Source organism: Lontra canadensis, unplaced genomic scaffold, assembly GCF_010015895.1.
Source record: "Lontra canadensis isolate GAN:19392208 unplaced genomic scaffold, GSC_riverotter_1.0 scaffold169, whole genome shotgun sequence".
NCBI classification, from domain to species: domain Eukaryota; kingdom Metazoa; phylum Chordata; class Mammalia; order Carnivora; family Mustelidae; genus Lontra; species Lontra canadensis.
Window position 1 is genome coordinate 236,144 of NW_022631163.1, and position 27,969 is coordinate 264,112.

A 27,969-nucleotide genomic window follows, 5' to 3' on the forward strand; every position below is an offset into this window, starting at 1 on the left:
TCATGGCATGCTTAATGTGAGGGGTGAGAGATGAAGCTGGAGAGCCCAAGGCTCAGCCCCTCGACCCGCCCTTCACCGCAGCCCCACACCTCCTGTGTTCTGGTCTACAGGAACCCTGAGTAGGCCCAGCTACATAACTGTCGGGGCTTCCCTGCCCACCTCGCACCCCCCACCCCGCCCCCCGCAGGGTTCAGCCTCTGCGGTCGTGCTGACCTCACCACCGTTGCTCACGCTGTTGAAACTGCTGACTCTGGGAGAGAGACCCCCAGGCCTACTAGCAGTTAGCATGCTTCCTCTTCCTGGTGACAGGACAGGAAAACCTCCCTCACCTTCCCAGCAACTAGCCTTTCTTCACAGCTCACGCCTATCACCGTCTCCTCGGTCCTCGGGCTCTGGAGACCCTGGGTTGGCCCTAGTCTTCTTCCGTCTCCACCACCACCACTGGGTCTTTAGTTCCTAACCCCCGAGGGCTGCAGATCCAGGAGATCGCCCCTGGAAAGCTGCACGAGCCAACAGCTTCTGAGGCGGCCTCACAAGAGGGATCGGCTAGAGGCTCCATGGCATGTAAGTGGATAGATTCTGTGACAGGTCACTAGCGCCTCAGGGGCCTCTGGGCTCAATGACCAGAGATGTTCCAGAGTTCACCCCGAGCAATCTCTACAAGAGAGAGGAGTCATTTGTCCATTTAAGATGAAGCTGCACGGGTATAGGGAATGGAAGTTTATGGCAAAACCGAGGCAGCTACAGGATTCACTTTTTCCAGACTCTTTCTTCTGAAAGGTCGAAGAGGTTAAGCAGCCATCAAACTTGTGGGTATAGAAAAAATCTGCAGGAAGGCCTCATAGGGTACAAGAGTTTTCAGCACAGAAAGTATGAACAAACATTAGGCTAAGGCCTCATTTCTGCCCATTCAGAAATGGGCGCGAAGCATGTACCTGATGGAGAAACTTTGTGCAGTTTGGTTACCCTCTTTGGGCCCTTTTTACTTATTTTAAGAGGAAATAATAGAAGGAAAACATTTCCAGCTTCTGAGATCTCATGGGTGATTGCTTTGTTATACCAACATTACCTTTTCCTTATTCACGTGTGAAAGGTCTCCACCTGCTGGACGCTCACACAGTTTCTGAATAAAGTCAGAAAAATAGCTACGTGGACAATATAAATTTTGAAGTATTTTTTAAATGAAGAAATAAACTTTTTACATCTTGTACAGCCTTGCCCTCCATCCTGTCTTCATTTACTGGTGCGGGAAGCTGAGGCCACCGCTCATCCTCGGTTCAGCAAAGACCAGAAAGTCTCTTCACGGCAGGAGCCCCCAGGTGAATGCAGTTCAGGAGGGTAACTTCCAGGGTCCCTTACTGTTCTCCCCAGGAGAAATCCACCTTGCAGCCTAGTGCTGCCAGCAGGCTCAGGGCAGACCCAGCTAGCACAGCCACCATCCTCCACAATGGCCACTACGGCCCCAGGTCCTGGGGGTGCCAGCTACGCCTGCTCACCAGCACTGCCCCCACTGGCCCCGGAGCCTTTGCCGGGGGCCTGTGTGTCTGAGAAGCGTGAGGCCTGCTTGGGCAGGCGGATGGGGACGTAGATGTTGGACGCACAGTGTTCCTTGAGGTACTCTCCTCCCTTCTCTTCATACTCTTTCCTGGTGATCCAGACTTCGTCATCGTCCAGGTGGTCCAAGGCCCAGTCCCGAGCGCCATACCAGGCGTCTAGCACGGGGTTGGAAGCAAGCCGAACCTGAAACATAAAGAGCACTCAGCGGAGGGCCATCTCCCCACCCGGGGCTCCAGGAGTGCTTAGCCGGCCCCGCCGCAGCCCTCTGCGTGGTATCCCCAGAAATACACACACGGGAGGGCCCTGGTGAGTAACTGCACCCTCCAAGTACCGCTGAGCTGGGATGCCGCAGACTCCCCAGGGGAACACGCAGAATGCCGAGCACGCCCGACTCGACTTCACAGCACCCATGGCTGCCAGTCATTTTCCGAACACCAGACCTGCCAGTGTGGGGCCAACGCTGTGGACCACAAGTGGCCAGCTGGAGAGAGGAAGCGGAGCGGGCGCTCCACCTGGAGGAAAGGCCTTCCCGCCCCGAAGCCCACTCTGTGAGCAGAGAGAAGCAGGGGCTGACACGAGGTGGGTCTGGCCACCGTGACCAATGAGTCTCAGGAGCAGGGAGCAGAGAGGAGGGCCTGGGGCATTGTCCAGGATGCTGCCAGGGCTGTTTCCTTTGCTTATTATCAGAGCAAGGCCACGGTCAACGGCCCCGTGGGAGCCCCTCACCTCAGCTGACCTGACCGGAGTGGGGAACATCCTCTGTAGCTCAAACCAGGCTTCCTGTTTCCCAGAGTCGCCACCTGCCTTCCCAGGCCCCTCCCACCTCCCTTCCCCAACCACAGGAGCTCCAGGCTGCAGCAGGGGTTTCAGAACTTTCTGAAGAAATGGGCAGGTGACGTAAAGTAGAGTCAGCAAGCAGGGAGGGGATGAAGAGGGAGGCGGATGAAGCAGAGACACCCGCACGGACCTCAGGAGACCAACTGACGGGGCTGACGTGGGAGGGACTTGTAAGAAGGGAACTGTCAATAAACTGGGACAAGAGCCCTTAAGCTCTGGCTGGAGCCAGGGAGAATGAGGGTAAGGCAGTGGGATACTCAGACTAAGTACTCAGTTAGCATCATTCACACTGAAAAAGCAGTAAGATGCATGGACTACAATGGAACACCACACACCTCCACGGAAGGAGGCCTGGACATGAACCTCCTTGCACAGAGAAACAGTAATTTGAAAAGTTAAAAAAAAAATAAAGAGAGAGAGAAAAGAAAAAAACACAGGTCACAAAACAAGCTATCAAAATCTTTTTTTTTTTTTTTTTTTTTTTGCTAAAATCAAACACAGAAGAAAATGAACCAAATGTATATATATAACTCACAGTGGCTGCACCACAAGTGTTCTGATTTTTTTTCTATCCTCATTTTGGCTTGTTTAAATTGTCTGAGATTTCAGTAATGTTTTTAAATGTTTTGCTGGGATCTTTTGGACTTACATTGAGTTTATTCTTCATTTCACTTTTAAAACACGACTATAATTGAATATTAAAACGCTCTGCTGTTTAAATAAACCAACAGAAACTTAAGAAAACTATGTACATGTACACATCTCAGGGTCTTAAATTGTTCACGTCTGAACTGCTGAATACATACCCTAAATGCTGAGTATCAGGTTAATTCTGGCCTGACATGCACTTATCACATCTGCAGCTGAAAAGGAGAGGCAAAGGTGGAAGGGACGGAGGCTGAGGCTGTACCACGAGGCCGAACCAGCTAAAAGACAGCTAGGAAGAGTCATCTGGCAGCATTCCCACAGCTAATGGTCACAAAATAATTCACAGGATAGGCTTTTGCGGTGATCAAGAAACAGATCTTAAACATCCAATAATACGATGTGTCATCACAAGTCAAGCCCACCAGCATGCACCTGCGCTCCCCTTCCATACTGTCACCGCCCCCCCAACTCTGCCCAGTCTGGCCCTCCTCCTGCCTCTCCCACCCACCCCCTCTTTCTCAGCCTCCTTCATGGGCACACCCAGCCTCCCAAGGCCCTTAAATGCTGATGTTATGTAAGGCGTAATCATGGACATCACCTATCCTCCAAATGGTGCCCACTAACACCACCATTACGCTAGAGGATCCGAGGCCACCCTCTGCCTTTCTCTGGAGCACTCAGCGGCAGGCTATGAGTCACTGCTTTGCGGACATCCCACTGGAAACCCAACTCAACCCGCCCCCGAAGTGGAACTCATTCTGCACCCTCTGCTCTTCCTCTCCCAATTCCTAGTCCAGGGAATGTCTTCTTTGTCCCACCAACTGCCCAACCTAGGACCTGGGAATTGTTTTGGGTCCCACACTTTTCTCCCCAGTCCAGCCTATTACTCAGTTCTCACAACTTCACTCCCTTAAGCTCTGGCACACGAACTCCCTCCTGCCCTCTCCCAATGCCTACAGCTTACTTCCTGCATAGTCACCCAGTGACACTGAGCCAAGACCTAGGGCACGACAATTCACAAGACAGTCCATCCTTCGCTAATGGAGGTGGGTCTAGTAAGGAATACAGGTAAGGAGAGGGAAGGCTTCTGGCAGATGTGACATCTAAGCCAGCCAAGGGAAACATGAGTAGCCAGCTGGAAAGGGTATTCCAGACAAAAAGAACTAGCAGGTGCAAATGCCCTGAGGTGAGAAAACATGGCATACTGGGGAACAAAGTATAGGGGTGGAAGGGGAAGTGATGAGAGGTAATGCTGGAGTAATTCAAGGTCAGATCACAGGAGATACTGCAAACTGGTCGAGTGAGGACTCAATCCTAAAGCCTGGGAGCTTCCTAACTGGCCTCCTGCTTTCGGTATTTCTCCCAATATGCCATTTTCCACAACAGTCAAATAGCTTCCCTAATATTCAAACTGAATGAAATGATTCCCATGATTAGACTCCTTCAAGGTCCCATGGGACCTAAAAGAACAGCCGTGCAGGAAAGAGTTAACCCACAGGCCTGATGGCTTATAAGGCTGTCCTTGGCTGGCACCTGCGAACCTGGACTTCCGGCAGGCCTCTACCACCGACTGGCAAAAGCAGCTCACTGTTCCTGATGTCTGCATAAATCATGCAGCGTATGCTGAACACCTGCTTCCTTTCGGGAGTCTGGAATTTGGGTATGTATCAGGCAGGGGGTGCCTACATGATCGGCTCCCAATAAAAACCCTCAGCACTGAGTCTCTAATGAGCTTCCCTGGTTGGTGACATTTCACATGTATTGTCACAGCCCACTGCTGGGAGAATTAAATTTGTCCTGTGTGACTCTGCTGGGTGAGGACTCTGGGTGCTTGTACCTGCTTTCCCCTGGACGTCACACCATGCAATTTTTCTCTGTACTCATTTTGCTTTGTTTCCTATCAAACTGTAGCCATGAGTAGGATTACAAGTGAGTACGATATGTGATTATATTGTATATACATGAGTCCTGTGAAATCATGGAACCCGGGGTGGTCCCAGGGACCCTCCCCCCATACAACAGCTAATGTATAAGTGCTCATTCTGTGCAGGCCCTATGCTGAGCACTTGACCTGCACCAGCACAGTGAGCCAGCACAGTTCTGAATACCCCTCTGTACCACTGACAAAACGAAGGCTTGGCAAAATCCTGTAACGGTGGTGGTGGAGTAAGGACCAGAGCCCAGAGACCAAGTCATGGATGTGTAATACATCATGCAGCACAGGGGACCAAGGTCAGCCTCTCAGCAGGACGTGTGGGGCCTGCTTATCTCTCCACCACAACCCCCTCCACTCCTCTTTAGCAACCCTATGCTCCAGCCACACTCAATGGCAGCTCACTCCCTCAGCAGGCTTCTGGCCCCTGGGCCTTTGCTCAAGCTAATCCCTCTCTCCAATGCTCCCTCCATCCCACCCCACCCCACAATGTCTAGATGGCACACACCTCCTCGTTCTAGGAAGACTCAGTTCCATGGAGACCTTCCTAAACTCCGGGATGGACAGGTGTCCATGCCTGGACACCCATCACATTCTGGGCTATCATGGCCTATTTAATCGGCTACTGCCCCTCAGGTAGCAAGTTCCTTACAGCTAGAGGCTGGGTCTAGGACATCTCAGCATCTGCGAGGTGCCTCGTCCTCGATGGGGGCTGAGAGCACATTTCTTAGAGATCAGGGATTCAGTAGACACACTATGAGGCACCCACACCATACAGAAGAAAAAAATGTGTTTTGAAAGAACAATGACATGGGAAAACACTCAAGGCACGTTAAGAAATGCAGGTTACAAGGCAGGTTACACTCACATACAGAGAATCTGTGCAAGAGAAGCTTCACCCTTAGAGTGAGGGCTGGGTGAGGAGAACGACAGTATACTCTCAGTACGTACTCCTTGGAGTCCCTGAATTGTACTAGATTTGTGTCTTTTTTCAGTTAAAAAAGAACACACACAGAGAAATACATAAAACATGATTCCCATTCTGCTTCAAAAATTCAACACGTATCAAAGACGAGAAGAAAAGCCCCAGAAATGTTTACAGTGGCTATTTCTGGATGTTGGAACAGAAAGTAATTGCCCTCCCCTATGCTGTATTTATGACTTCTGCAATCAGAAAACGAACACTTAATGCTCTTTACACAACAGCTGGTTACGTGAATAAGCAGTACCTTAAAAGCAGACTGGAAGGGCCTCATCTCCAACAGCTCCTTCTCGATTCTACCTTTCATCCCAGGGTACATCATGTTTCCACCAGTGAGGAAAACGTTCTGAACAAGCAGGTCCTGAATGTCCTTTGAGTACCTAGGACAGAGAAGATTCCTTTTGGCATAGTCCTACCAACATAGGATCAGAGGAGAATGCCGATGTAGACACCTAAGGTTTTTTGGGTGCCTGGGTGGCTCAGTTGGTTAAGCAACTGCCTTCGGCTCAGGTCATGATCCCAAAGTCCTGTACCAGGCTCCCAGCTCCACGGGGAGTCTGCTTCTCCTTCTGACCTTCTCCTTGCTCATGCTCTCTCTCACCGTCTCTCTCTCTCTCAAATAAATAAATAAAATATTAAATAAAAAGAAAGAAACAAACCAACCAACCAACCTAAGGTTTTGGCACAAAACAGAAAACATCTGCACAGACTGTCTTTAAAAAAACTTCCAGGGGTACCTGGGAGGCTTAGTCAGCTAAGCATCCAACTCTTGATTTCAACTCAGGTCATGACCTCAGGGTCATGAGACCGAGCCCCATGTTGGGCTCCATACTAAAATGGAGCCTCTTCCTCTAAAATAAACAAACTAATCTCAAAAAAAAAAAAAACAACCTTCCATTATTCACTTATGACTTCATAGGATTCATTTCCTTAGCAGGATTAGAAGTCTGGTGTCTCTTAACACGCTTTAAAAAAAAAAAAAAAAAAAAAACTGACTTTATGGAGGACTGATTCCAAACATTTTGATGAGGTCCATCACCACAATCAAGAAACAGAACATTTCCATCACCCCAAAAAGTCCTGCCTCCCTTTTGCCGGCCCACCTTTCCAGCTGCGTGCTTTGCTTTTTCTTTTTTTTCTTAAATAACAGCTTTATCTTATACATGTTTGAGCACTTTCCCATTAAAACAAAGCTTAAAGCCACTCAAACACTGGCCGCAATAGCTTTTGTTCCTTGCTAGGTGCCAGTTTTCATCCTGTTTCAACCGAGAGCAGCCAGAGCACTACAAATCATGCTCCCGACTTGTCCAGCTTAACTACAAAAACTCACACCGCAGGAAAACGCCTGTATAAATGGGATGGAGGAGGAGTAGTTTATGGAAGTGCAAACTCTTAAATAAAATGTCTGCAAGGAGGAAAGAAACTTTTATAAGCTCTGCTTACTTTTAGGATATTTAAATATCACCAGTCTTCAATAATGTCAAGGTTTATATGAAAGCCAGCCACCACGCATATCTTGTTGTGCTGCTTAAACATCAAAGCGTTTCTTAAAGCTCCTCAAATCAACTGAGCATTTACATTTTTAGAAAAGAATTACAGGGCACCTGGGTGGCTCAGTCAGTTAAGCGTCTGCCTTTGGCTCAGGTCATGATCCTGGAGCCCTCGGACCAAGTCCCGCATGGGGCTCCTTGCTCACTAGGGAGTCTGCTGCTCCCTCTACCGAACCCCCACCCGGCTTGTGTGCACATGCACGCACTCTCTCTCTCTCTCTCAAATAAATAAATAAAATCTTTTTAAAAAGAAAAGAAAAGAATTACAGAACCTCCATAATGTGCCAGGGCTGGGGAGAGATAAAGAATACCATCTGAACACAGCAAGTCCGTGAAAAGGAGGGTGTGGGGCAGATTTTCAAATAACCGACCATCGCATCTACCATTCATTGCAAAATCTGAGGAAACGGTTCTGGAAAATCCGAAGGAAAAGAAGGCTCAGCCTCACCTGTCCAGGATGTACTGAAGGGTCTCAGCTATCCCAGCCTGCTCCTCCCCTATGAGGGACGGCTGGAAGACAATTTCTGGAGCTCGAATTCTTTCTGTCCCGACAAACAGCTGATGATAGGCTGCCAGGTTAAACACGGGCTTTAAACACCCAAGGTTTAGAAGATATTTTTAGGCCACAGTGACAAACATTCCAGTTGCCAGTTCCCTCAAACTGTATTTCTTGTGCCAACAGAGCTTCTGTCTTTCGTTCCTTCTAGAATAACCTCTCCCCAACTCTCCTGATAGGAGAACCCCATTTCCTGCCTTTCTCCCACCTCTGCATTACAGATACCTTCAACTTTGCATCAGGAAATGGTCCCCGTGTTGCAGGGAAAGACAGCTGGGGAAGAGCAGCAGCGGGAGCACTGCCAGACCAAGCCTCCCGCCAGCACCCAGCTCAGCAGCCTGGACCCTGCATGGCTGGAAAAGCACTCTCCCGAGTGAGCCCCAGACTCAGCTCCGTCTGTCTGGCTGCCATTTGCCGTGACAGAAATGCAGGCCCAAAAGAGGATTAAGCACAATTACAATGTTTAAATTTAAATGAAACCAGTAAAGCTAGGCTTCGGGTCTAAAGTCCTCAATTACTTGCCTGAAAATATCTACCAAGGCGGACTGCTCCCCACAGGTTCACAATCTTAGTGCTGGAACCCCAGTCCCTCAATAGGAAAAGCCCTGACTTCAGATATTTTAGTATTAGTACCCCAGCCCCCCACCTTTCTAGAAAATACAGCTGGAATTTTTTTTTCTTTTTTGCAAAAATATTCCTGAAGAAGCAGACTAGGCCAGACTGGTCATCTATGCCAACAGTTTCAAAGCAGAAGCTTGGTGCGGGCTCCAGGGGCCTGACCTGGACAGTGGTGACCGGCTTCTCCACTTCTGGGGTTTCCTCTGAAAACAAGGGTTCAAAATCATTGATGCTTTCCACATCTTCCAGAGATGGTTCTAGCTGCTCCGGGTCAGGGGTCTAAGAACAGAAGAAACAGAACAGCACCTGTAGCCTCAGGAGGGCTTCACTCTAACAGCTCACAGTCCTGCGTAAGAACTCGTGCTTCAATCCATGTCCTAGAAGTTTACAGAAAAACTATAAAAAAACTTCTGAACTATTAAAAAGAAGAAGAAGACATGTGAACACAAGGATTAAAAGCCTAAAAAGCCAGACAAGGGCTTTTTGCTCCAGTCCCCCACGGCATATAAACCTCAACTCCCACCTTCTCCCTGGAGCCCTCTGGCGGGCCCAGGGCGGGGGTGGGGTGGTAGCGGCCACATGCTGCCTGCGTTAGACACAAGACCACACATGCAGCTCTGGGGGAGACAGAGCAAGAGCTGGTATCCTACATAGTGGCCCAGCCACCAGCAAAATCAAATAAATCTCTTAACATTTAATCAATTCAAGTGCCAACACTGATGGGCTTTAATAAGTAGTCCCTTATCTGCCAGTCCACTGTGGGGGAGACATGACTAAGAGCTGCTGAGGTGGCAGAGGGCTTTGGGACTATGGTGCCCCACAGAACAGGCTTTCCTCTTCAGCCACAGCCAACCTGGGTGGAGCCTACACATGTGACATCACTTCCAGTAGAGGGCTTAGGGTATACTGTAATTTTGACCTGGACAAAAGAATTTGGGCAGGGGATGGTGTGGTTCGAGGTGACACCTCTAGCCATCTGTCATTCTGCCATGTGAAAGGCAGAGTTCTACCTTCTGGACTCGAGGGGAAGAAGTTACAGGAAGAAATTCTATGCAAGAACACTCTAACAATGACAGCTGTCGCAGAAAGGACTGTCTTAGGAGACAGTGTCTTGGGAGGACCCAAGCTGACTCAGGACTATCCACCTGGCATGCCCGAGGGGAGGTCCCTGCATAGAATATGTATCCTCTGAGTCTGGCCTTATCCTTGGAGTCTGTGACGTATATAAATTACCCATATAATTCAGAGCACTTAAATACAATTCTCTAGAACATAATATATTGCCAATGTAAATTAGCACTCAACCTCCCTTTTTTAAAAGATTTTTTTGTTTTTATTTTTAGAGAGAGAGAAAGAGAGTGCACATGAGTGGGGAGGGGCAGAGGGAGAGGAAGACAGAAAGAATCCCGAGCAAGCTCCACGTTCACTGTGGAGCCCGACACAGGGTTCAATCTCAAGATCCTGAGATCAACCGACTGAGCCACCCAAATGGCCTTCAAACTCATTCTTAAACTCAGCAATGCCCTTCAACACTCCTCCAGCACACACACACCACAACAGTCATACGCATATATGGCTTATAGAATGGGAGAAATTGGGGGTGCCTGGGTGGCTCAGTAGTTAAGCATCTGCCTTTGGCTCAGGTCATGATCCCGGGGTCCTGGGACTGGGCCCCACGTCAGCCTCCCTGCTCGTTGGGGAAGCCTGCTTCTCCCTCTCCCACTCCCCCTGCTTGTGTTCCCTCTCTCGCTATCTCGGTCATGTAAATAAATATAAAAATCTTAAAAAAAAAAAAAAAGAATGGGGGACACTGTATCCTAAATTCTGTTCAATAAAGAGGATTCTACTGTATTTAAGGAAAGAGTAAACCCTGGAAAGGACGAGGAACACTCCTTCATCTGAGACTAGAGAGCAGGAAGAGAGGGACTGTTTTGGACATAGGCAATTTAAGGAGGAAAGGAGGTGGGTTGGGAGGCAAGAATCCATGGACCCTGCTCTCAAAGAGGCGAGAGCCATCTGAATACCGAATCTAATTCAGGAGCAGGCAACCCGCTACTTCACGATCCTCCCTGCACAGATGACTTCTGTACTTCATGGAGGAGGAAATGGGCTCGTCAGGGGATTGAGACTTGCCCAAGATCATGTCACACTAGTAAGTGGTAGAAACTCAGAACAAGACAGATGGCCTAGCTCTGAAGTCTTTGCACTGCCTCAAGCCGAATTCTATACATCACTGAGTCTGAGTGCAGCAAGACAACTGGGCTCTGCGGGGATGGAAGAGCTACCCGAGGTCAGGGTGAACAAGAGGAGAACAGAAGATGTGCAGGCGGCAACAAGGCCAACTGAGAGAAATGACAGGCTTCTCTGCCCTGGCAGGGGCCGCAGAGGGTGTGGGAAGGAGTGCTCCCCAGGAGGTCTGTGGTCTCTAATCTGGAAGATTCTCATCTCCCAGAAAGAAGCCCCAACCCTCGGAGAGCCTGTGCCTGTTCTGGCTTGGCACTGAACTCCAGGGCTCCAAGAGAGGATGAGAAACAGATTATGAAAACTCAGTCTCATTTGGTGGCTTGTCCTCTAGGACAACAAGCAACCAGGAGCGGTGTGGTGTTACAGAAAGAGGCGAGGCTTTAGGGTCACATCAGTCCAGCACTGAATGGCAACCAGAGGGTCACAGTGGCACAGTCTGAGCCCACTTCCTCCTCTGTGAGTAGGGCACACCCCTGGGGCAATGGTGGGGTGAGAACCGAAGTCTTCTTCTAACCAGGCATTCATGTTGGTCCTTTAAGTAATTTTTATAATACCAGGCTGGTGGCATAAGAATGTCACCTGTGTATTTAAAATAACTATAGGCAAAACTTGTGGGTCCTTCCCCCAAATAGTAACGAGTAAAGGCAAGCCTTGGGCTCCACGGGTTCTCGCCTACCTTCTGCTCTACTCCCCCAACCCCCATCTTACTCATCCTCATCCCAACCTCCACTGCTCTGACCTCTCTGACCTCCCTTGTGCACACACACCTTCCTCTATCTACCCAGGAGCCCAATCACAACTGCCACCCTCCACCTCTACTCTACCCACTCTGCTGCTCCAACAGCCACTCTCAAATCCTAAAGAGCACCACCCAATGCTCTTTCCACTTCTGCTCTGGGGTAGATTGTATTTTTCAAAAACAGTCATAATGATATCTTCCATCCAACATGCTCTTTCTCAAAGGGGACTTTGGCACTCCCCCATAAAGAGGTAGGGTTTAGTTCCTCCCTTGAATCTTAGCAGAGACCTGTGAAACTCCAGCCAATAGAGTATGGTACATGCAGTGTCATGAGACTTCCAACGTAAGGTCATACAAGGCCACACAGCTCCCTTCACCGTGACTTCTTGAAACATTGGCTCTCTGGCTCCTCTCCCTTGGGAGCTCCCTCCTGGAAACCAGTTGCCATGCTGAGAAGCCCATGGCACATGGACAGGCCACGTGTGGGTGCTCCGGTCCACCATCTCACTAGGCATGGCCTTTGAGTCATCCCAGCAGAGGAGCAGGAAAGTGAAAAGCCCTCTAGGGCTCCCAGTCCCCAGATGTCCAAGTCTTGCCAGCTGAGGCCCCAGGCAGCATAGAGTGGAGATCCCTGCCACTCTCTGTCTGAATTCCTGACCCGTCAAATTTATGAGCACCAACAGAATGATCATTTTTTTATGCTAAGTTTGGAGTGCTTTTCCACATGGCAATGGGTAAGTGAACTAGGCTTCTCATGGGCATGAGCAAGAGTGGAGAAAGTCCCAGCTGCCGCTGGCGGGCCTGTGGTTCTCTTCTGCTCCCCTGTGCATGCCCTAGAGCAGGTGTCCGCAACCCCTCCCAGCACTTCTCAGCTCCCCTTCTAGTCACCACTGACAGTTCTCAGCAGCTCGTCTCAGGTGCTTCTATTTCTCCTGTATCCCACCTCTTTACCTATCCTCCTGTCCTTCCATGTTCCTGTGCCATTGCCCATGCGAGGCTAAGCCTGCCACCCCTGCTCTTAAAACACTCCCATCAACCCTGCTGCTCTCTCATCTCTCCTCTCCCTTGGCCCCTGGACCCCTAAGCAGTGGCCTCCCCAATCATCTTTCTTTTCTCACTCCCCATGCGATTCTAGTTCCTTCCATAGCTAGGTCCTGGCAAATTCCACCTGAAGTCCCACAGAGACTTTGAAGATAAGGTGCTCAAACCAAAGGCACTCCTCCAGCCTCAGCCTTTCAGGAGCACCTCCATGGGACCTCAGCGGGACCGCAGTGAACCTGTAATTGGGTCGCTTGGGTCTGATCCTCAGCACTACCTCTAGCTGTGCAACCCTGGGCAAATTTCTTCACTCTCCTAAACCTCAGTTTCCTTATCTGCCCAATGGAAATATCGTACTTACAGAACTGTGAAAACTCATCGAGATGACGCTTGCAGAAATGCTCAGCTCAGGGTCTGGCACATGTCACACGTTCTATTAACAGCCACTGCCACTCCTGTCACCACTGCCCCTAAGTGGCACCCAAATCCTTGGCTGCCCCCTCTGAAGCGTCTCCTCCACCCCATCCCCCTGGCTCTTCTCCCACCCCCTCCATCAGCTCTCCCCCAGATTGCTGCCACACATCTATACCCCGCCTTCCCACGCCCAGCCTCACCCCTCCCTAAACCCATCATCCTAACTGCCACCAGCTCTTTTCCTAATATCAAGTCTCCTTGGATTCTTTCCTTGCCAGACAGCCTTTGAAGGTGCTGTCTGAAGGGCAATACCCAGGCAGACTGACAAAGACCTCCGTAGGCTGGCCCTGCCTCCCTGCCCTGTCCCATTCTCCGTACTGCACACCCAACCTATGGTAATCCATGCACGCACGCTGCTTTGCATCTAAACATCTCCATCCATAATGTCCGTCCCTACTTGGGGGACATTACTTGCTTGCTTGCTACCTACTGAAATCATATCACCCTTCAGGGCCCAACTCACATATCCCAATCCTTTCTCAAAACTTCACCTAAATTCCCACACACATCTACCATCCCACCAGACAAGCTTCATTAGCAGCTACATAGGATTCGATAGCCTTATTTTGTTAGGTACCAAGGAGTGCAGGAAACGTACCTTAATGGCATGCTAGTCCCTAGCATACCACGCCTACCACTAAGTGCTGAGCCCTGGGACACACCCTCTAATTTCCCTGGAACAGAGGATTGTAAAATGCTCAAGTTTCAACAGGCTTCCTTAGCTATAGCAAAACCAGCATCATTCACCTTTACCTAGCTGTACTCAGAAGCATGCCCCCTTAAACGTAACTTCTAAGTGCCACTAAAAATGACAGAAAGGGGGGCGCCTGGGTGGCTCAGTGGGTTAAAGCCTCTGCCTTCGGCTCAGGTCATGATCTCAGGGTCCTGGGATCGAGCCCTGCATTGGGCTCTCTGCTCAGCAGGGAGCCTGCTTACTCCTCTCTCTCTGCCTGCCTCTCTGCCTCCGTCAAATGAATAAAATCTTAAAAAAAAAAAAAAAAAGACAAAGATATTTTACTTATCCTAATTCGTAGGATTCACAGAGAAACGAAGCTACTACCTTCAAAGCCGACAATGGGCTACAGAGATTCTATAGAGAAGAGTCCTCTACCAGCTGGCTTCTCTCCCTCTACGTTTTGCCAGATTCTCCACACGCACTGCGTGGCGTTCAGGAAAACAAACAGGCATTCTTTTGGAACTGAACAGAATGATAGCTTACCAAAGCACATCAGAGAAGATGCAGCATGGTTCCCTGGAACAATCTTGACTGAGCGGCCTAAGAACAAGCAGAGGCCAGGGGCGCCTGCGGGGCTGAGGCGGTTAAGCATCTGCCTCCGGCTCAGGTCATGATCCCGGGGTCTTGGGATCAAGCTCCATATTGGATTCCCTGCCTAGTGGGGAGTCTGCTTCTCCTACTTCTCCCTCTGCCACTCCCTTGCTCGTTCTCTGTCAAATAAATAAATAAAATCTTAAAAAAAAAACAAAACAACAACAAAGAAAAAGAACAAGCAGAGGCCAGCTCTGATCTTGGCTAATCAGGCAAGAGAACTTTCTATGTTAGGCTCATTGTGTTCTCCAACAAGTGATGGCGCTCTAAAACTGTGCCCCCACCCCACCCCTGCCAGCCACTGCTATGCTTACAGTGACGAAGGCCAACATCCTCTAGTCTAAGTACTTCCTTAGGAATCCTGACAAAGCCTATTCCTTTACAACATCCTCACCACGATACTTACAGAATAGCAAGGACTGGAACGGCCTAGTCTGCGGGGGGAAAAATGGATTTTGGGAAACCCTAGAAGTTAAAAATTTTGCCGAATTAATCCAATTTGGCCATTACCACTTGGACAGCATTTCAATATGAACTTTGATCCACATAAATCAATTCCCTCCATTCTAAATGAACTACGCTGCTGGAAAACACTATAAATACTTTTGGAAAGGCAGAACTAGCCGGCTAGTGTTGTGGTCACATTTATCCCACGAAAATTACTGTAACCGACCCTGATCAATAACAATCACCCTCAGTCAATGCTGACTGACCCTCAATGCTCTGGGGACAGATCAACTCATCCAACTCACTGTATATAGAAAAACTACTGAAAGTCCAACATTTCCAAACCTCCCCAAGCCCAGAGAGAATACATATTCCTAGAGCACAGAATGAAGCAGGGATTTAATAATCACCTGCTAAATGTATGAAGGAGTAGCTAAATCACAGCCTATAACAAAGGCAGAAAAGCGGACAAAGGGAAAACTAGCTCCTCAGCTGCTCGGGAATCACATTTTACAGTCCTTGGGCTTTTCTTTTTAAATCTGAAATCCCTCGCCTGCCCGTGGCTTAGTGGCACGTATCTGGCATAAAGATGCTGATGTCCGACCAGCGTGTTAAGCACGACGAGAACTGAACACGGATGAATAGACAATAAAGGCAACATGGGTCTGGATCCCAAAAAACAGCTGAGATCTGAAGCACAAGCGGGAAACTGGGAGAGGCGAGCGAGGCCAGGCACACGAGCTCTGCGAGGCTGACCTGGGGTGGCCTTACACAAGAGTAAGAAAGCAGTCAAGGCCCCTCGCCCCCACATCAGCCATCTCGGAAGCCAAGTCCAGGAAGCCTGACTCGGGGTCTGCTCTGACACGTATGCCCCGGCCGGCTGCTGGCCTCCGGGAGTCTCAGCTGTGGGAGAGGTGGAGATGGATGCTGACAGTGGCAAGAGTGTGAGCGAGGCTCCGGCTGCGAGCCGGGGCAAGAACACACCTCCTGCTGAGCCTAGGGCTCGTCTGAAGTCAGCGGCAAGCAGCCGAGCCACGCCCAGCACCAAATTGGGTTTTTCCATGGGACTGCTTCTTTCTAAAAGTATAGGTTTTAGAATTTAAAGAAAGTTGATTGAAAAACAAAAAGCCACCTAGCCAAACTGGTTAATCCCGGCCCAGAAGTGTCACAAGACAATGAACAAGTCCTTCGTCTTAGAACTCCAGAGCGGACAGATTCAGGAACCACGCACACACTTGTTAACACTTTCTTCCAGTTCTAAAGCCCCGCAACCCAACTCATGAGTATGGGTGTGCAGAGCCCAGTGTGAAGGAGTGCATCGCCTGGGGCCCTAACACGGCCCTGCCACCTGCCTTTACACCACATCAGCACTTATTAACAGGCCACTGGCGGGGAAGTGAGAAGGAAAGACAGAGAACACCAAAGAGCTTATCCAACAGTTACTTTTAGTCCTAAAAGGCTGATCTTAAATCAACGCACAGATATTTTATTAAGCTCGTCTCCTAGTTGCTGTAAAAAAAAATCCATCAACTATTACAAAGCATGATCCCTGTCCTTAGGGGACATCAAGATGGAAAAGAAGTGAAACATCAACCACAATATATTTAAGCAAATATCAGAAAAAAGTAGAAGGGAGTGTGTGACTGACCCCAAATAACAATCGAAGGAGAATATTCAGATTCAAGATGGCAGCACATGGCAGGTGCGGGACTGTTCTTTCTACTATACATGCACAGTTCCCCGTCCCAAGGGGGGCCAGAGGTCTACAGGATAAAAGCCCTCAGGTCAGGATGAAGTCGGTGGCATCTCCTCCCTGTCCACGTGCACGTGGATGGCACTCGCTGCGCTGCCTTCCCAAGTGCGGTCACTTTCTGATGTCAGCCTTCTCCAGGCACCCCTCCCACCCTCAGGCTAAACGACCCTGTGAGACCCTCCTCCCAAAGCCCCTTGGCACCTCTGGCTTGCTGTCCACCACGTCCACCTCGAGGGTGACTTCTGCCTGGAGGATCTTCTGCTTCGCCTGCTCCACCGCCGAGCTAAGCTTCTGGATGTAGGACTGCAGCTCTTCTGGGGAGTCCATGTTCAGCTCCACCAGAGCTTTGTGAAACTGATCCATCTGGCCGTCCTCTAGAAGTTCCTGAAACCCGAGCAGTCGCAATTCATCTTCAAAGATGACAGCGCAATCATCAACGGGAAGGAAAGAGAAGTAGCTTGGAAGCCACACGGAAATACTACAGCAGGACGCGGCTCCCAGAACTGCCCTAGCCTTCCCCTCCACAAAAGCTCACCTCCCACCCCAAGTTCACACACCGCCCTCCTCCCCAGCTGTCTCTAGGCTGCACTGGAGCACATTCTCAGCACCATCTGAGTCGGCAAAACTAATCTAAAGTGACAGGTGTCAGTCATTACCTTTTGAGGGGGGAGACGTGGGAAGGTTACTGGCTAAGAGGGGACACGAGGGAGGTTTCTGGGATGGTGGGAGTGCTCTGGATGGCAGACACATGGGGTGTTTCATGTTGTGAAAATCCATCGAGCTACACACTTGAGATCGGTGCACTTTATAGCATGTATGCTACACTTCAATTAAAAATTTATAAAATAAAGGAGACGATAAGGCCAAAATAAATCAGTGAAGCCAAAGGCCACAACTGTCTCAGAGACACCTGCTGCTCAGTGCACGGTCTGGGTCCCCTGTGCTGAAGAGCTCCACACTGAGCCCCTCAGCTCCTTCTTGACCCCAAGGGGGAATCAGTCACCACATCTCCTGGCGGAGGAAGAAGATCTAGGAAGACACCTTTCTGGGACTGCCTCATGCAAGGGCTGGAGCCCCCTGCAGGGACGCGCACGTACCTGCACATAGAGCAGTCTGTCCAGCCGCTCCTGGTCCAGCTGCAGCTTCTCCTCCCGCCGGCGGGCGTTGAGCTCCTGCAGGCGCCGCAGCTGCTGCTGCCGCCTTTCCTGCTTCTCCTCTGAGCTGAGAGTGCTGCCCAGGAGCTTGCTGGAAAACGGGAGCTGCATCTTGTGGACATTGTTTTCGTAATAGTCGGGGCACCGCCATTTCTGCAGTTCTTCAAAGAAATAATTTTGGAAGTTATGAAATGGAAACACTATTAGCACAGAAATTAGAAAGTCAATACCAGGGTTCCAGACACAGGTAAGGTGGAGAAAGCCCGAGCCACCCAATCTCTGACTGCACCCCATCGACAAAATGCAGCTGCGCCACCTGGAGATGATGCGCACAGATCTCTTCTCAAAGAGCTGTGACGTAAAGTTCGCCCAACAGCCACGATAGCAGAAGGAAACTCAGAACATCAGGAAAGAAGAGCAATGGAAAAGATGAAAATCTCGTTCAATGTGATCGACTAACCTCTTGAGTTAAAATATGTTTGACAATTCAAAGTAAAAAACTATCACAATGTTTCCAACATTTGTACATGTGATACATAAGACAACCCAGCATAAAGGAGAAAGGAGCCTCTGGGGTGCTAACACTGCCACCTGCCACTTGAAGTAATAAACGAGAGATTCTAAAAACAGTGAAAGGGACACCTGGGTGGCTCAGTGGGTTAAGCCTCTGCCTTCTGCTCAGGTCATGATCTCGGAGTCCTGGGATCGAGCCCCACATCGGGCTCTCTGCTCAGCGGGGAGCTTGCTTCCCCTCTCTCTCTCTGCCTAGCTCTCTGCCAACTTGTGATCTCTCTCTCTCCCCACCCCCCGTCAAATAAATAAATAAATAAATAAATACTCTTTTAAAATAAATAAATAAATAAAAATAAAAACAGTGCGAAAAGTCTACTGATCATAATTTCAGGGCAGCGGTGCCTGGGTGGCTCAGTGGGTTAAGCCTCTGTGTTCAGCTCAGAGGTACCCAGCCCAGGGTACTGGGATCCAGCCCCACAACAGGGTCTCTGCTCAGCAGGGAGCCTGCTTCTTCCTCTCTCTCTGCCTGCCTCTCTGCCTACTTCTGCCTACTTGTGATTTCTCTGTCAAATAAAAATAAATAAATAAATAAAATAATCATCATCTCAGGGCAACCACCAAAAAATTACACAGAGAGATACAGTAAAAACACAATAGGTAAATTAAAATACCAATACCAAAACAAAATTTTTGAATATTCAAATAACCCAAATGAACTGAATCCAAAATATGAATAATTAATTTTAAATGGCCTTACCAAACTAGTTAAAAGATAAAATCTGACACAATGGGTTAAAAAAAAAAACCCAACTATTAAGAAACTCATTCTGAATATAATGATACAAGTAGATTAAAAAGATGGAAAAACCATTCCATGCAAGCACTCAGCAAAATAAAGTTGGAGTGGCTGTATTAACGTCCAAGTAGACATCAAAGCCAAGAAAACTATAAGGGATAAAACGGGATACTGTATAATGATACTGTATAATGATAAAAGATCAACTCGTCAAGATAACCTAAGAATTCTAAATATTAGATTAAATTACCTAATGAAAGTGTTTTAGATACTTAAAAGCAAAAACTGACAGATATGAAAGGAGAAATAAAAAATTTACAATTACCCCTTGAGATTTCAAAACTCTTAACAGAGAGCTATAGCATGGAAAAGGAACAGAGACATAGAAGAGCTGACCACCACCATCAACCAGTGAACCTAAACAACATCACAGAATATTCCACTCAACAGCAGAGTCCATGTTCTTTTCAAGGAAAAATGGAACATTTGCCAAAGGAGACCATGCCACGGTCATAAAACAAAGCTTTACAAGTTCCACTGTTATGACATAATGAAATTAAACTAGAAATAAGTCACAGAAATACAACAGAAGTATCTCCAAATGCTTGGCTATCAAACAACACCTTTCTAAGGGCAGCTAGGTGGCAGAGTCGGTTGGGCGTCTGCCTTCGATTTAGGTCATGATGCATGATCCCAGGGTGCTGGGATCGAGCCCTACATGGGGCTCCCTGCTCAGCTGGGAGTCTGTTTCTCCCTCTCCTTCTGCATTCCCCATTTGTGCGCGCTCACTCTCCCTCTCAAATAAATGGATGGAATCTTTAAAAAATAAAACAACACCTTACTTACTTTTTTTACCTTTTAGCTTTCTATGTCAACTATTTATTAAAATATCAAGTTGGATTTAACCCTTAAAACCTAAAGGTGTTATTTTTTAATTAAATTTTTTATTTTAATTCCAGTATAGTTAACATATAGCGTTAGTTTCAGGTGTACAATATAGTGATTCAACAGTTCTATACAACACCTGGTGCTCATGCAAATGTCCTCCTTAATCCCCATCACCTATTTCACCCATCCCCCCACCTTCCTGCCCTCTGGTAACCTTCCATTTGTTCTTGATAGTTAGGAGTCTGTTTCTTAGTTTGCCTCCCTCCTTTTTTTTTTTTTTTTTGCCTTTGTTCATTTAGTTTTGCTTCTTAAATTCTACATATGAATGAAATAACATGATTTATCTTTCTCTGACTTATTTCATTTAGCATAATACTCTAGCTCAATGCATGTCATTGCAAATGACATGATTTCATTCATTTTTAAGGCTGATAGTATTCTATTGTGTGTGTGTGTATCTATGTGTCTGTGTATATATATACACATACATACACATCTTCTTTATCCCTTCATCTATCAGTGGACACTTGGGCTGCTTCCATAATTTGGCTATTGTAAACAATGCTGCTATAAACACAGGGTACACATATCCCTTTGAATTAGTGTTTTTGTCTTCTTGGGATAAATACCTAGTAGTGTGATTACTGAATCACTGGTGGTTCTATTAACTTTTTGAGGAACCTCCATGCTGTTTTGCAGAGTGGCTATACAGTATGCTTTCCCACCAGCAGTGTAGGAGGGTTCCTTTTTCTCCATATCCTGGCCAACACTTGTTTCTTGTGTTTTTTATTTTAGCCATTCTGAGAGGCGTGAGATGGTATCTCCTTGTGGTTTTGATCTGCATTTCCTTGATGGTGATGTTGAGCATCTTTTCACATGTCTCTAGACCATCTGTATGTCTTCTTTAGAGAAATGCTTGCTCATGCCTTCTGCCCATTTTTAATCGGATTATTTGTTTTCTGGGTGTTGAGTTGTATCAGTTCTTTATATATTTTGGATACTAACCCTTCATTGGATGTGTCATTTACAAATACCTTCTCCATTTCCACAGCTTGTCTTCTAGTTTTGTTGACTGTTTCCTTCACTGTGCAGAACTTAAAACAACACATTTCTAAATAATCAATGGTTCATAAAAAGAAATCTTGAGGGAAATTAGAAAATATCTGAATTCAATAAAAATGAAAATATATCAAATATATCAAATCAAATATATCAAAATCTATCAAATGTAGATAAAGCAATGTTGAAGGGGAAATTTGCAGCATTAAATGTTTATATTACAAAGAAGAATGATCTCATGATAATCTGAACTTCCACCTTAATAATCTAGGAAAAAAGAGAGCAAACTAAACCTAAAGCAAGTAGAAGGAAAGAAATAATAAAAAGACATCAATGAGATTACCTAAATAGTCCTACATAGTTAAGTCTTCAGAAAAATAAATCCCCAGGCTCAAATGGTTCCACTGGAGAATTCTATCAAACATTTAAAGAAAAAAAAAATCAATTACCTACACAATCTTCTTCAGAAAGTAGAAAAAGTGGCGGGGGATGAGGGGGTCTGAGTGGCACAGTCAGTTAAGCATCAGACTCTTGGTTTCAACTCAGATTATGATCTCAGGGTTGTGCTGGGCTCAAGAGCTGAGCACAGAGCCTCCTTAAGATTCTCTCTCCTACTGCCCCTTACCCACCAAAATTAATTAAAATTTTTTAAAAAAAGAAAAGGGAACACTTTCCAGCTAATTTAACAAGACCAGCATCACCATGATACCAAGACCAGACAAAGATCACATAACTATAGACCAACATCCCTCATGAATGTAGACATAAAACCCCATAAAATATTAACAACTCAATAAAAGCTACATAGAAAAAGAATAATACACCTGAATAAGTGGGATCTATCACCCCACCCAATCAAGACTAGTTCAACATCCAAAATCAACCATTATAATCTTCCATATGAATAGTCCAAAGTAGAAACACCATAGGATCCTATCAATTGGTGTAGAAAATACATTTCACAAAATTCCAAAATCCATTCATGATAAAAATACTTGTAAAGGGGCGCCTGGGTGGCTCAGTGGGTTAAAGCCTCTGCCTTCGGCTCAGGTCATGGTCCCGGGGTCCTGGGATCGAGCCCCACATTGGGCTCTCTGCTTAGCGGGGAGCCTGCTTCCTCCTCTCTCTCTCTGCCTGCTTCTCTGCCTACTTGTGATCTCTGTCAAATAAATAAATAAAATCTTAAAAAAAAAAAAAAAAACTTAGTAAAACTAGGAACAGAAGGGAATTTCCACAGCTTGATAAAGGACATCTGCAAAAAACTTCTCATTGGGGGCGCCTGGATGGCTCAGTGAGTTAAAGCCTCTGCCTTCAGCTCAGGTCATGATCTCAAGATCGTGGGATCAAGCCTCACATGGGGCTCTCTGCTCAGCAGGGAGCCTGCTTCCCCTCTCTCTCTGACTGCCTCTCTGCCTACTTGTGATCTCTCTCTCTCTCTCTCTGTTCAAAGATATCAATAAAATCTTAAAAAAAAAAAAAACAAAAAAAACTTCTCACTGACATCATATACTTAATAGTGAAAGACTATGTCCTCCCACCACCTCAAAAACAGGCTCTGGGCACAAGACAAGGATGCCCACTATCACCACTCTATTCAACACTGTACTGCAAGTCCCAGCCAGTAAAATAAGGCAAGACAAAGGAAAAAAAAGCAAACAGATGGAGAAGGTAGAAATACAACTGTCCCGGTTCACAGATGATATGTCTATACAAAAATCCCCAAGGAATCCACAAAAAAATAAAATAAATTTAGCAAGGACAAAGGATATAAGGTCAACACATAAAAATTAACTGTATTTCTATACATGAACAATGGGCAAGTGGAAACTGAAATGAAACAAGCAAAGAAAGGCAGAGGCATAAATCTAACAGAACGTGTACAGGATTAATATGTCAAAAACTACAAAATGCTGAAGAAAGAAATCCATAAAGACCTAAGTAAATGGAAAGACCTACTGCAATCATGGATTAGAAGATTCCATATAGTACAAAATGTCACTTCTCCCCAGTCTAGATTTAATATTAGATCTTGATTTAATACTGTTTTTGGATTTTTAATTAAAATGTTGTTTCATATCCAATCTAATCCACAGATTTCATATACTTTCAATCAAAATCCCGAGAACATTTTTTTTTTTAATTTGACAGAGAGAGAGCTCACAAGTAGGCAGAGAGGCAGGCAGGGAGAGAGGAGGAAGCAGGCTCCCTGCCGAGCAGAGAGTCCGATGCGGGGCTTGATCCCAGGACTCTGAGACCATGACCTGAGCTGAAGGCAGAGGCTTAACCCACTGAGCCACCCAGGCGCTCCCCGACAGAACATTTTTGTAGATACGAACAAGCTAATCCTAACATCTATATGGAAAGGCAAAGGAAGTAAAATAGCCAAAGGCCTATTGAAAAAGAACCCACATACGCAGTTATCAGTTTACTGAACAGTTTAAGCAAATCCGAAAAGAGGGGATACTAAAAGGCAGAAGAGTCATCATGGGAACAATTTAAGCAACACCCTCCATGTATAGTATCTACAAGCCCTAGGCAAATGCCCTCTTCGTTACCTTCCACATAATCTTCAGCAACGTAGCTGTGCTCGTGCAGGATCTCCTCCATGCGGCTCAGAGTGATGGCTGCCAGGTGCCCAGGATACTTCAGCTGCAGGAGGCGCTGGAGGTAGCCAGCTGCTTGGCTTCCTCCCAGATTGATGCGTTTGCAGTTTTTAGCATCTAACCTACAATCAAGGAACGGAAAACAGCACTGACATTTGGGCAACGTGGAAGAAAGAACAGGAAACATTTTGTGGGGAGTTCGGGGGAAGGATAACAATCCAGATGAACAAAGAAGAAAAAAACCCACTGAGGGAACAGAAAACTCTATAGATGAAGGGACAATAAAAGGGTCCTCTTAGACAATGCAGGAAGTCCTAGTCCACACCCAGACAGATTGGCATCTAACTTCCGGAAAGAGTCTCAGAAGGAAACAAGGTCCAATGGGAAGATTGTGGCCTCCGAATTCAGGCTCTTATGTCACCTGTCAGGCATTTCTCCTAACTGTGGTCCTTGTAGAATTAGCTGGGGGAAATGTTAAACATGCCAAATTCTCAGGACCTCATTTCCTTTGGGGTAGGCCTGGGAAGACACATTTTAACGAGCTTTCCCGGTAAGCGTAGCACAGGCTGAAGTTGGAGAACCCCTCCGCCAGACACTCCGCTTCTGTGATTTGTCCACATTAAGTAAGCAAGCACACACTGGCTTACTGTGATCAACGAAAAGGACCAGGTTCCTTTCACGTGATGTGAAAGGGAAGAGAACCAGGGTGACGTTCTTCTCAGTGTGAGAAATTGAGAGGAGCGGAGCACGAGGATCTTGCTGCACGGACAGGCTGCTGTGATACCGCAGCTCACCAGCAGATGCCCGTACAGAACAGGACGGGCTCCACGGTGCTCATTTCCCGAGCTTTCAGGTAAAATACTTTTCTCTCAATATGCTATAAAACTAACATTTTCTTTTTAATTTCCACATATTCTGTTTATATAAAATAGAAAATTCCATATACCGGGAGTATTCAGTAATGTATAAAAGAAGTATTATCTTCATAAATTTCCAGAGAAACTTTAAGAGAAAAGATCCACCTTAAGTCTCAAGGAGTTCAACATTTATTTTGACTTAAACATTCAGACTCTTTTATAGTTCACAAAATGCCATCACCTCCATTATCTCATTTCATGCTCAGGGTAACCCCGAAAAATCAGTTTCCCCCCATTTTACGTGTTAAGAAGCTAAGTGAAGAAGGCAAATAACCTCATCCTCAGCAGGGCTGCAAACCCAGGCATTGGACTCCAAAGCCAAGGTTCTGCTCCCTACTTACACACCCTCTTTATGCAGTAAGAAATCATCTCAGGAGAGTACGATACTGGCCAAGTCTCTTCTCAGACAATGAAAGTCCAACTACTAAATGAAAACATGTGTAGAGGCACCTGGTAGCTCAGTCAGTTAAGCGTCTGCCCTCAGCCGGGGTCACAATCCCAGGGTCCTGGGACTAAACCCTGCATCAGGCTCCCTGCTCCATGGGAAGCCTGATTCTCCCTCTCCCACTCCCCCTGCTCTCTGTCAAATAAATAAAATCTTTTAAAAAAAGAAAGAAAAAAGGTTTAAAAATGACAGAAATTGGTGCACCTGGGTGGCCCAGTGGGTTAAACCTCTGCCTTTGGCTCAGGTCATGATCCCAGGGTCCTGGGATCTCTGCTCGGCGGGGAGCCTACTTCCTCCTCTCTCTCTGCCTGCCTGTGATCTGTCAAATAAATAAATGAAATCTCTAAAAAAAAATGACAGAAACTACTCTCACCTTTTATCTATCTTGGAAATACTTAATAAGTACCTCTATTATGTGCCAGGCACTGTACCTGAAAAAAAAAGGTCTAAACAGTCATGATTAAAGTGCTTTAAACAAAAAAACAACCTCTTAATAAAAAAGCGACTCCAGAACACAAAGACTGTTTAAACGATTCAAATAATTTTTAAAAAAGATTTATTTGAGAGAGTGAGCATGAGTGAGTGGGAGATGCAGAGGGAGAAGAGACTCCCCATTGAGCAGGTAAGCCCGGTGTGGGGCTCGATCCCAGGACCCCGAGATCATGACCTGAGCTGACGGCAGACGCTTAACCCACTGAGCCACCCAGGTGCCCCTAAATTATTCAAATAATTTATTCAAAACATTTTATGGAGCACCCACTATATGTTAGCTATTTTGGCCATAATCCAAAATAGCAAAAATTCTAGAGTTATGGATTTGGACCTCAAAGACCATCTACTGCAACTCCCTCCAGGTCACAAAGGATGGAAGGTGCATTGACTCACCTGAACCAAGTCCGGAGGCCAGTTCACAGTTCAATACCTATTCTTTCCATTTCACCTTTCAAGCGGGCACCCAATGAATGTTTCCTGAATGCTTCTCAAAACAGCACTCAAATGCTGTCAGTGTTACTCACCTCCCTTCTAAGATGGGTAAAATATGCGTACACTGGTATCCAGAGGAAATGATGAGCCCACTGGAAATCAAGTTCTTTGGCTTATTGTGGTAGAAGCTGAAGAGGCTGTCTATTCCATACGCAACCTTAGGAATCCCATAGCACTCAAAAAGAAGCTCAGACATCATTTGTCGAGAATACAGTGGGTTGCACACAGCTTCTGTCAAAACTATGGGATGATCAACACAGCCCTACTTTGAAAGAAAAGGGAGAACAAAGAGTAACAAAAGAATACTCTTTTTAAAGTATAAAAGAAACCAAAGTCCTACTGTAAAGACTGAATTTGCTTTCGGTCTCCAATCAAAAACCCGACCAGAAGCAACTATAAGACACTCAATCTCATCTTTATTGGAAGCTGTTTTAGAAAATATGAAAGTAGGGCCAATTGAAGGTTATTAAGTCAAGCCCCATCCAAACTGTCAGCAAATCATGTTGGCTCCATCTTCACTTTACCTCCAGAATCCATTTGCTTCTACCAGATCCCCCTCCCCCGTCTCCTTCACCTAAGTCACTACCACCTCTCACTTGGGTTATTGCAACAGCCACCTTACTGGTCTTCTGGTTCTACCCTATGACCCATGCCAGTCCAATCTTCATAGCATGCTTCCAAAAGCATCACTTCATAGTGATCCTTTTGGAACAGAAGTCATGTCCTTCCTTTACTAATCGTTCCTCTTTCACAAAATTAAAAGCCAAATGGGATTTGCTCCATCACCTCTCTAACTTCCTCCTCCAATTACTACTCTCCCCTCACTCTGGCTGCTCTTAGGATTAAGGCACACTCCTGCCTCGGGGCCTTTTCACTGGCTGTTCCCTCTGGAATACTATTCACTCAGATATTCACATGGCTTACTCCCTCAAACATCTCTTTCAATCCTTGCTGGAACCTCACCCTCTCCCTGAGTCCTATCCTACCCTGACCATCTGAAAAAATGCAATCCTCTCCTCTCCTACCATGCCTTAGAATCTACTACTTAATTCTACTGCTTATTAGTCTGCCTTTTCATACTAGAGTGTCTTTCCTTTCTAGATCCACAGCACAGGAAATTTTGTTACATTCACGGATGTAGTCTAGAAAAGTACCTGACACAGAGAAGGTGCTCAATACAGTTTAGTTAATAAATGAATTTGATAACAAACCTCTGCCCAAATGTACGCGGCAAGAGAGAAGGAGCATTGTTTATTGTTCACTGCTGAACAAGAGCCTAGCCCAGGGCTTACACACGTTGGGCGCTTAAGATTTATTCGACTGGCTGGCTGAATGACTAAATGACAATGAGAACTACCATAGTGACTACGTCCTCTCCCAAAGCGGAGTGCGGGGAGCTGCGACCTCACCCCTCCCCTCAAGCCCAACCCACCTTCCCCCCGCTTCACCTGTGAGGAGACACCCAGGTGCTGGAAGCTGTAGTCCAGCAGCAGCTCCTGCAGCTCCAGGTTGACCGGTACGTTGCGGTCGAAGGGTGAGCGAAGCATCCAGCGCAGCGGCTCCAGGCTGCCCAGCGCGTTGCCCACCTGCGGGCCCGCCCCGCCCCGAGCCCCGCCACGCCCGCGGGCGCACACGGAGCGGAACTGCAGGCGCGGCTCGGGGCCCGGGTCCGGTCCGGGGCATGCCCAGCCGGCGCGGGCCTGGAACGACCCGTTGTCCAGCACGAGTGGCACCGGCAGTGGGCCGAGAGGACCCGGGCCGGCCTCCAGCACAGGGTCTGGCGCGGCGCGGGCATCGCGGAACGGGAAGACGTTCGCCCCCGGCCCAACCGCACCGGCCGCCGCCATTTTGGAGCGCGCACGCTGTGCCCGCCCCTCGCCGTAGCGCCCGCCCAGAAGGCGCGAAGC

At 47.1% G+C, this 27,969-nt stretch overlaps 1 protein-coding gene across 1 annotated transcript; it reads right to left on the reverse strand.

Annotated features, from left to right (window-relative positions):
* Window positions 1–1,034: 1,034 nt before the first annotated feature.
* On the reverse strand, window positions 1,035–27,937 carry ACTR5 (actin related protein 5). The gene is made up of 9 exons (XM_032845740.1): window positions 27,511–27,937; window positions 26,095–26,324; window positions 23,669–23,838; window positions 17,801–18,018; window positions 16,905–17,087; window positions 8,844–8,960; window positions 7,956–8,095; window positions 6,205–6,337; window positions 1,035–1,740 (listed from the first exon to the last, which is right to left on the reverse strand). Exons 1-9 carry the CDS (start codon window positions 27,907–27,909, stop codon window positions 1,483–1,485), a joined length of 1,848 nt encoding a protein of 615 aa, XP_032701631.1. The 5' UTR covers window positions 27,910–27,937; the 3' UTR covers window positions 1,035–1,482.
* Between the last annotated feature and the right edge of the window lie 32 nt (window positions 27,938–27,969).